Consider the following 10,442-nt stretch of genomic DNA (forward strand, 5'->3'; position numbering starts at 1 on the left):
TATTAAAGTTTTTCTTTCATTACCCATTTAAGCTGTCTCCAGCCATTATTAGTCTCAAAGTGGGTTCCTCGTCATCAAATTTGAAAACATTAGAATTGTTCTCAAAAGGAAACTAACCGGTCCTGTCTGTGATATCTGTTGCCTGCAAGTGGAGAATGTCGTCCAAAAGATGATCTTCCTTTATTACTTCTGGTTGTCATTCCTAAAAATGTAAAATATTACACAACTGTGAATATGATCATTTATATTAATTATTTATTATTCACAAAACAAATGATTCTGAAACTACAGTATGCCTTTAACTACTCTACTATACCATGCATAAGATGCAATTGGAATTAGCATCTAAATTCTTAATAGCTTTGTCAATACAAGATTCAAGGAGCAATTAACAATGATGTAGAAGCAGAGATAAAATTATGCTTATATAAAATTGCATAGAAAGGTTACTATAACAGAATGTATTTTCAATTCTACCTTTGGTGAAAAGAAATCTGTAATATAATTAATAAACAGTTGGTAGGCTATATAATAATGAATAGTAAATTAAGCCTTTTTGTATGATTGTACCCTTGTTGTTGTTGTATATGCTCATTTTCAAAATGATTTTGACATAGCACAACAACCTTACACAAAGTATTATAAAATTGGTCCAATGTTCAAAAACAAGGAGTAAACTAAATGGAAATGTTTAGTAATTGGAAAAATGTAACTAGTCAAGACTCTCAGAAATATGGTCTCCAAATTTGATTATTATTACTAATTTATTTGTGCAGTAATATTTCTAATCTTACTTGTAACATCAAAATGCTTGAAGTAAATTCTCTAGAAAGCATTTTAATTTAAAAAGAACATGAACAGTTTTAGTGATTGGACAAAAGCATAAACAAATATTATTTAAGCCATCCATTCACCACAACTACATGATAAAATATTTTTTTTAATTTTGAAGGATGTAAAATTGCACTTGGAGAACCGAAATCTAGAAAGAACTTACCTTAGCCTGAATTAATAACTGCCTGAAACTTTGGTTGAGTGTTCACCTATAGTTAAAAGAAATAATACAGTTCTAATCAATCCACTGAAATTTGAATTTAAGAACAAGAAAGCTATTGAAACCTTGTAAAAGACTAGTAAAATTTCCATATACTATGTTCCTTTTTAGATTATATTATTGCTGGAAGGATGTCAACTTGCTCAGAAAGAATGAAGATGTCACACTTAAAATTCGAAATTATGTGATCCATGAGATGCACAACCTGTCTATTTAACTCTTTCAGCATGGGCTTGGTCCCTGGGACCGACCTCACAACTGTTTTGTGCTTGTTATAGTTACCACGCTATAACTGTTAAATTGGTAAGCATATGTAACGAAATTAGGCAGATTATCAGTAAACATAACAATGCTTTCATACACAAAATATCAATATTTTTTTTATTAAGTTTTAAGGTTTGTAAAGCAATGTTTTTCTTATCCCCTTTTTTTTTCTTTTCACATGTTGCCTATCCAACATGCAAAGTAATTTTTATTTTAAGATTAAAAATACTTTTGTGCATCAGAAAAAATTTCAAATGCAAATCCTATATAATGTCTAGATAGTTATCAAACAGTTCTTAAGAAAAACTTTATATTTTATCTGTTATTTTCAGTAACGAATATCTGTACAGGTTTGGTCAATTTGACCGATCTCCTAAACACGTTAAAAAAATTAGGATATAAATATAAATTATGTTTTTTCGTCCTAGAATGACTACAAATTATAACATGAAAACATCAATGTTTAGACTAAATAGCTTAATTCTCATAACATTATACATTTATTATTTTTATAATATTGACCTTTCAGCCATGCCTGGCTAATAATACAGAAGTTACAATGACACGGCACATGTGCACTCATGTTACCGTATCCAATAATATAAAACTGACCTTTAGTCTAGACAAAGTGACCTGTCTTAGCTGTGTTTTAGTCAACTAGTATTTTGTAAAATACAGTCATCTTTCAATTATTTTACATTATATATGTATATAGATTATTGGCATTTTGAAATAAGTTCTTAAATTTATTTTTCTAAAACACAAAACAGTAAATAGAGTAAAGCAAATAATTATCTCTTCTATTAGTAGCTGCTTGACGTAGGTTATGAAACAAAATAATTTTTTTTAGGTTTTATATATACAGTTGAATAACCAAAAAAATCAAATTACTATATCAGTACCATAGAATTCCACTATAATTTATCAAGCTAAGTACCTAAGCTGTATTTCACTCTAAAAATATATTAAATTTTGAGCAGACTAAAGACAACCTACTTCCTTGAAATCTTGGTTCAAAAGAAATAACTGGCATATAAACATGTTAAAATGGCTGAGAAAGCCACTAGGGAAACATTCTGAGCTTCTGATTGGTTATTCATGTCATAAAAAGAAGTGTATATAAGGGAGTGTTTATAAAATTTAAAGTGGGTGGGTGGGATGCCACTGTGTTTGATTTATTACTTGAGCAGTATCTTAGCAAACTGAAGAGATGAGAGGCTCTTATTTTATATTCCAGCTTGTCAATATCAGTAATTGGAGTTCCTCATTCACAAGAAACTACAGACTTAGTATTCTGACATCACAAACATCTAATTTGAACCAGTGCTGCATTCAATATACCACATGACATACAAAAATTGATGTTCAACTCTGTTTTTTTATATTAACTTTTAAAGTAAGAAATTGAGTAAGGTATAATACCAACAATGAAACTATAATCTACAGTTTGATACACAACTTACTGATATACATTCATTAAATAGTAGCTTAATAAAATTTTGAATGCAAGTCAACAAACGCAGTGACATGACCTTTGACACATGACCCATTGGGACAGGGTTAATCCATGCTTTTTAATTAAAATAATTAATGATAACTTATTTTTTTAAAGTGTCACAAATTTTAGTAAATTATGTTATTGTACTTTTACCATATTGAAAGTCATATTGTTTGAAACAAGTATCTCTTAATACCTTGAAGGCTAAGTTGTAAACTGATATTCTTTGTCACCTTTATAAAGAGATCTTATAGCTACAGTTCTGAAATTAGAAATTTTAGCACTTGCTAAACTCAGGCTTATTAATATAATTAAAACCTCTTAAACAGAATCTTTATGTATTTTTAAGTTATTAAACTATTGGTTCTGAGAATTATAAAGAAGGCCAATAAAAGTTCTAACTTTGTACTCAGAACCAACTACAAGGAACATCGTATATTTTGTAAGTTGCAGCGAATCAAAATTCTTAATTATACAGTCAATCACATTTCAAAATGTCATAAATTTTTAAATGAATGTCTAAATTATGAACCTCAGATTCAAACACTAAGTATCAACATAAGCTCAAAGATTTTATTTTCTTCAGAACTACAGTAGTAAAACTGCAGATGACTTAATTCAGGTATTAAACATCTATAAGCACTGAGATATAATATTGGAGACTTATTTAAGAGAAGAAATGAGAGCCTTAATACTATTGATTATAATTAAAGCAGGGACAGAAGAAAGCTTTATAAGGCATAGTTAGAATTTGGTACCTGCCTGAAAAGTTGGTAGCAAAATTATCTTATTCATTTTATGTGTATATGTATATAAAAAGAGCACAGTAATCTATATTTTTCTAAAATTACTGTACGCTTAACTGTTTGTGAGTCTGAAACAATAATTTCTACATATGATATAATAATTGATTAGGTATACAGTATTTAATTTCTTTTTCATTAAGTGTATCGTGAAAAGAACAGATTTTTTACTAAATGTTGCACATGAAGACAATATTTCTTCAACTCTATTCTGATCTGATTTTATTCTTCATATTTAAGAGCAATTCAAATGCAACTTACTGCTCCAGTCTCTTTGAATCCCATGTACCTTACAATTGCAATTGAGCTACATAAAAAAAAACTTATTCCAGCACATTACTACTACAAGTTACACTACAGACATTTAAAAAGGCCTGCAAAGCAACAGCATTTGAAATTTTTTCATCAAACTAAAAAAATGTTGCAAGATTCACATATTAAACATTTACTCTGCCTTTTCACTCCTTTCCTCTAGCCATTATTTCACACTTTTCAGACATTTTAGTACTGTAGAATTTTAAGGAAATACATGGAAACAATTTTTGCAGCATGTAGAAAAAAAGTATCAAACAAATAACAGAAACTGGTGAGAATGAAAAAAAAACACCTGGTTTTAATTTTATAAAATGTTCTGTTTAGTCATGCTTAAAAGTGCATTACACTGTCTGTAGCATTTTTCCTACAAGTGATTTCACATATACAGGAGGTACTTCTAAAACAATATTTTTTCTAGAAATCTCCCAACATCAGAAAAGTTCCTGATGACTGGAAAAAATCTTCAATATGAACCCTATTTTTAAAAAAGGTCTATGGAGAACTCACTGTTCTACAGGATGATGCAAAAGTTGCATACTACCAAAATGTTTACAAGTCCTTCCCCTACAGCTGTTCAAAACTTACACTGTTGATGTCACAATAGTATCAGTTTTACACATTCTTGCAAGATAAATGGCATCTCAATTAGCTACTGTAATCAGAACAGTAGTTGGGGAAACACGACTTACAAAAACCATAGTAAGGACAGGACTTTAAATGTATCATGGTAGTGAAGCACAATATTTACTTCACTCTGTATATACCACTTAGTTTGACTTCTGTTGTTAAGAAATGTGTTTTGATCTGCTGTAAAAAGTTATTTACACAAATACTTGGAAAGTTGATATTTCATTTTTATGATTCTCAGGATCATTTCAGAAAAAGGAACCCTTGCTTCTCTCAATTTATTGAACTTGTTTTATAGGGCCTGTCTCCACTTTTTTTTGAAAGCATTTTAATATTTATGGACAACAAAAGGCTTATTCATTCCACCAAACTAAACTTTGAAAAATAAAAAATTCGAAACAAGCTCTTATCATTTAAATATTTATCAAGCCTTCCCTTAAGTTTACTGAATCAACCACATTTGAAGGCAACCCATTCTAAAGGTCAACCACCTTGTTATATAATAAAACTGTCTTAGCCAAAGATGACTGCTGCTCTGACAAAATTTATGTTTGCATCGTACTATGATTTTCACCATTAAGTACAAAAAAGGTGATGCATCAACACTATCAATTCTCTTAACAATCTTAAACACCTCAATCAGATCCCCTCTAACTCTATTTTTTAAGAGAAAACTATTTCAGAAATCTTAACTTGTCCTCGAATGACAACCTTTCCATCCCAAGTATTATCTTAGTAACCCTCCTTTGAGCCATTACCAACAATTCAAATCCCTTTTTAAGTAATAAGCCCAGGAGCAAACACAATATTCCAGATGAGACATAACCAATGACCTATATAATGCAGTTATAACCTTTTTATATTTATATCCAATATTTCTGTAAATACAAACTAAAATCCTATTTGCTTTACCATTAACAACAACACACTGCTTGATAGGCTTACAAGACTGATCAACCAAAACATCAAGATAATTCTTCTATAGTTTCATTAACATTACCTTGGACTTATTATAATCAAAAGTCACCTGCCATTTATTTGCCCAACTCCCCAAATAATCTAAATTATTTTGTAAAGCAGCAGCAGCATTTTCATCACAACCAGCAAGACTTAATTTCATCAGCAAATTTACTCAATTTATTGAACATTCCTTGATCTGTGTCATTGATATAAAACAAAAACAGGAAGGGTCATAACACTGATCACAAGAGGTACCCCCACTTGTGACAATGATCCAGTTTGACTGAACTTTATTTATAACATCCCGCTACTTTCATTCAGCCAGTTTTTCAATCCAATGAGCCAATTTATCCTCCACACCAACAGAGATAAAGTTTTTAACAAGCCTTGAGTATAGAATATTTTCAAATCCACAACCTTACCCCATCTATATAATTATTTAAAATTTTTTGTAGGGCACTTTGTCAAATGCTTTCCAAAAATCCACATCTTTACACTCACTAACATAAACAGTAACCACCTCAAGTAATGTCAGAAGATTTTTCTCTTAATGAAACTGTGTTGACTATCATACAAAAATTTCAAAGATAGCTAAATTAATTTACAAGGCATCTTTTATTAGACTTTTAAAAACTTTCCCCACCACTGATATAAAACTAATAGGCCTATAATTACCTAGACAATTTTATCACCTCCTTTGAAAATAAGAGTAACATTAGCCAACTTAAAATCTTCTGGTGCTTGCCCACTATTCAAGGACTTATAAGAAAATATTAACAAATAGCACAAGTATCCAATCCCCTCAAACACCTTCAAAACCCTTTGGGAAATATTATTTAGTCCATGAAAAAAAAGACCCTTTGTTCTCCTGAAGAAGAATAAGCAACTATTCAAAAGCACTCAAGTTTTGGGTCTTTGTTTAAGTCTATTACACTTTATATTTGATCATTTGTGCTAACTCTTTTATTAAAATAGTTTATGAACAATATCATTCTTTAAATTATCAAATTTTCTCTTATTAAGCTCATAATTAATTTAGTCATCTTGTGCAATCATATTTTAATCTAGCAACTGTTCAAAATAAGGACTATTGCTTAAATCTTCATTAGTAAAAACTAAAGAAAAGTAACTTTTGGTAACAGTCATCTCATAATTACTAGATTGACTGAACTTCACCTCATTTAAAAAAAAAGCCTCTGCTTTCTTCATTCGAACAAGCCAACTTATTTCCCACACCTATAGATATAATTATTTCAACAAACTTTATGTGTGGCACTTTGCAAAATGCATTCTAAAAATCTAGGTTCATCAAATTCACACCTTTACCCTCATCTACATAATTAGTAAACTTATTCACCATAGTTTTTGCTGAATAAGTGATACGTTTAAATATTTTTCTGAATTTTAATCTTAAACCCACTAATGAGTAATTCAATCTGCAGTGATGTTGTAACTACTTTTCAATAGTCTGTACAGTGTATTTTGTTATCAACAATTATGAAGACCAGTAACAATGCAATGGTGCATTGTTAGTAGGACACCTAATCACCAAAAAGAAATGTTTATGCACTGAAAATAAAGTTTATAAACACTTTTATACAATAGTAGTGTGGTGCTTTCAAGAGAGTCAAAATGTAAAAAAATAATTTAAGAAACTTTTTCCCCTTTTTGGGTGGACCACGATGAAAGTACCCCCCTCCTCCTCTCATGGTGTGGCCTGGATGCATTTTACATAAAATGCTTTAAACATTCAAAATGGTTTTCAATCCATTTAATATTATCTATGAATGTAGGTAATTTTATTTACTTGTTTAATGAATCCATTTATTACTTTTTTCTCTCTCTGTACTTATTTAATTTCATTCACAGAGTAAATACTGTTAAATCATCTTTCAATAACTAAAACCTGTACAAATAAATAGTTTTCATATAAAAACACTAAAATTATCCTGACATTATATTATATAATTAAATTATATACAAGAAATTGTATTTTTTGTTGAAAAATAATTCCTTCATTTTTGTTCTTTTTCAGTTATTATGCAGACCCCATTGGTAGTATACTTTTAAACATTGTCAATCATAAAACTGATCAAAAACATATGGCCAATAAGTTTTGGTCCTTTAAGTTCAAATCTGTCTCTTTCACTACAGTAAGGAACTGACAACTAGAAGTGGCAGCAAAGTTATTATGTCCCATGAAGAACGAGCTGTTTATACATTTAATGACAGATATGCTTGTGTACAGACATCCTAAGTAAACACCCAAGCCCAAGATAAAAATTACTCTATTCAATAATCTCTGGATATTAATATGAAAATAACTTTGGTACTATTGTCACCAAGTTTTTGTTGGCAAAATAGTGTAGTCTATATTAACTATGTTACAAACTTTTAAAAGCTTCTGTTTGCACACTTAAGTTCTGAAGAAATAATAAACAAAATATATATATAATCATAGCTCAACCGTTAATATCAATTATGATGGTGGTTAGGCCTAGTACAACAGTCTGCAGCATGGTATTTACTTAACAAACTCATTGTCATAGATTAAGTTTTTGTAATAAAAATTAAATGCGGACTAATAAAATTGCAAAATTACTTGCTCCTTTAACTACACGGTGGATATGATTTTTACACCAAAGGGAGACCACGGGTTGGGACCTAAACTGCAGAACACTCTTCCTTCATCAGTCCATATAATTAGTGAATTACAAGCTTGCTACAACTTGAATTGAGTACAACTGCAAGTTACACTTCAATTCTAGACTAATACTAATAGCATATACAGCTATTCACATTTTTTATGTATTTACTTAAATATATAAAATGATAATAATAGAAATACAAAATAAAATTAATATAAAGGATATGTTTTCTACCTTAACTTGTTTTCTTGACGTTACGCCTTACAACGTACCTTATACAACGTTAGGCTTAACTCACAATACGACAACTCATGTTTAACTCAGTTATTAAGTCCAGTGGGTATTCAGACCTACAAAACGCCGATATGGCGGCAATAAAACTTATAATGGTATAGGTAAGTGTTTGTAAATTATAGCACGTGAAATTCAACTCACTTTTTAAAACAAAACACTGTAGTTGGGCACAAGAAAAAACGCCTAAAATAAGCAGCGCAGTAGAAAATTAACATTTAATAAGCTATGATGGATTTAAAATCCGTCATTTATGATATATGGATTTCTATCGGAGGTTTTTTTTTTTGACATTATACTGGTCACCAAAAACTATCTTTATAAACACCTCCTGGCATTCATCTCACTACTGGCCATAATTCCTCGGGAGCGAAAGGGATCTGGGTGTTCTACCGCCTTGTTTAGCTCTAGTTTAGCTATTAGAAGTTAAAAATCATAGTAAAGATATTCAAGGCAGGTTCTGGGCCCTTGGGCAGTGTCTAGAAAATATGCTACCAAGGAAACTTCTGGTGTTCCTATAAGTAATGAATTCTGTGATAATGGGTTGCTGACAAAGTCAGCTCTGATGTTAGAATCCATAAAAACTGCAAAAGAGAACCTTTTGTCAAGATGAAGATAGGAATGTGAAACGTGAGGACATATCTATAATAATAAAAGGGCGTGTCTGTGGGTCTCTGTGTGTGTGTTAGACCGCCATAGCTCCATGAAAAAAAAAGAATCTAGAAACCTGAAATTTTGAACACATACTAAGTGGACCCTGAAAGGGTGCACCTGGATATTATTACTTATCCATGTTCGTGCGCGAGTTGGCATCTTTTTATGAGGCAAAATAGGGAAAACCACATAGAAAAGAATATGGGACTGCCATAGCTCCAAGATCAAAGAACCTAGACACCTGAAATTTTGCACTCATAGTAAGTGGACCCTGAGGGTGTGCACCTGGGTATTACTTATCTTATGCATGCACGTCCGCATCTTTTTAATGAGGTAAGCTAATGAAAAGCCATATAGAAAAGTAGTAGTTCCTTATATTACAAATAGAAATCACACAGAGACAGACAGACACTCACATGAATGCGTGCGCAGTGTGCACCTGAGTATTATTGCTTATCTACATGCATGCACATCTTTTTATGCGAAAAAACACATAGAAAAGAAATGTTACCGCCATAGCTCCAAGAAAAAGAACATAGAAACCTGAAATTTTGCACACATACTAAGTGGACCCTGAGGGTATGCACCTGGATATTACATGGATATTTACATGCGTGTGTGCGCATCCTTTAATGCGAAAAACTACATTATGGGATGCTGTAGATTGGTTTTAAATATTATAGGACGTTATAGTGTGGTTAACTATTATGGGATATTTGTTACAAGTAAAAACACGTGTCTTTTAACCTATAACACTCATTGGAATATCTTCAATCTGATACACACGCATGCTTTAACCTGTAACACTCATTTGAGAGTTTACTATTAGCATATTGCTCAGTTAGCCTGATAACAGTCCTAGGAACAAGATCAAAGGCTTTGATATAATAATAAAAAGGGTTTATTGTGTGGTAAGTTTTCATTTGTTCGGAAGTATCAGCCTTTCAGCAAGTTCAGTTGTGCAGAGAACAGAAGAACTTGGAGAGAACATGGTATTACAGATACACGAGAAAGCTAGGAACTTCTTGTGGTATTCTCTGGTGCTGGCGGAGTCTACTGATCTTTCGAGTACGTCACAACTTCTCGTGTTCATTCGTGGTGTTAATTTGGACTTTCAGATCACAGAAGAGTTGGCATCCGTTTGCAGCATGCACGGAACAACAACTGGAGAAGACATTTTCATAGAAGTGCAGAAAATTTTGCAAGGCTATAACTTTCAGTGGAATCAGCTTCGATGTGTTACAGTTGATGGAGGAAAAAACGTGGCTGGAGTGAGGAAGGGTCTGGTGGGGCAGATACGAACTAAGTTGGAAGATCTTCAACTCTCG

At 31.5% G+C, this 10,442-nt stretch overlaps 1 protein-coding gene across 3 annotated transcripts in view; it reads right to left on the bottom strand.

The window, feature by feature from the left end:
- The window catches only part of LOC106461650 (nuclear receptor coactivator 5-like), a 45,183-nt gene extending 36,360 nt beyond the window's left edge, over window positions 1-8,823 (bottom strand). The window contains exons 1-3 of one of the 3 annotated variants that reach the window (XM_022388655.1): window positions 8,605-8,823; window positions 998-1,043; window positions 118-202 (exon numbers count right to left, since the gene is read on the bottom strand). In XM_022388655.1, the coding sequence (XP_022244363.1) occupies window positions 118-200 (83 nt within the window). In that variant the 5' untranslated portion in view covers window positions 201-202; window positions 998-1,043; window positions 8,605-8,823. Of the gene's footprint in view, window positions 1-117; window positions 203-997; window positions 1,044-8,123; window positions 8,191-8,403; window positions 8,518-8,604 lie in introns of those variants that run through there. The other 2 variants (XM_013921493.2, XM_022388656.1) reach the window with 2 other exon arrangements.
- Between the last annotated feature and the right edge of the window lie 1,619 nt (window positions 8,824-10,442).

This window comes from Limulus polyphemus, unplaced genomic scaffold (assembly GCF_000517525.1).
Source record: "Limulus polyphemus unplaced genomic scaffold, Limulus_polyphemus-2.1.2 Scaffold1004, whole genome shotgun sequence".
Lineage (NCBI taxonomy): Eukaryota > Metazoa > Arthropoda > Merostomata > Xiphosura > Limulidae > Limulus > Limulus polyphemus.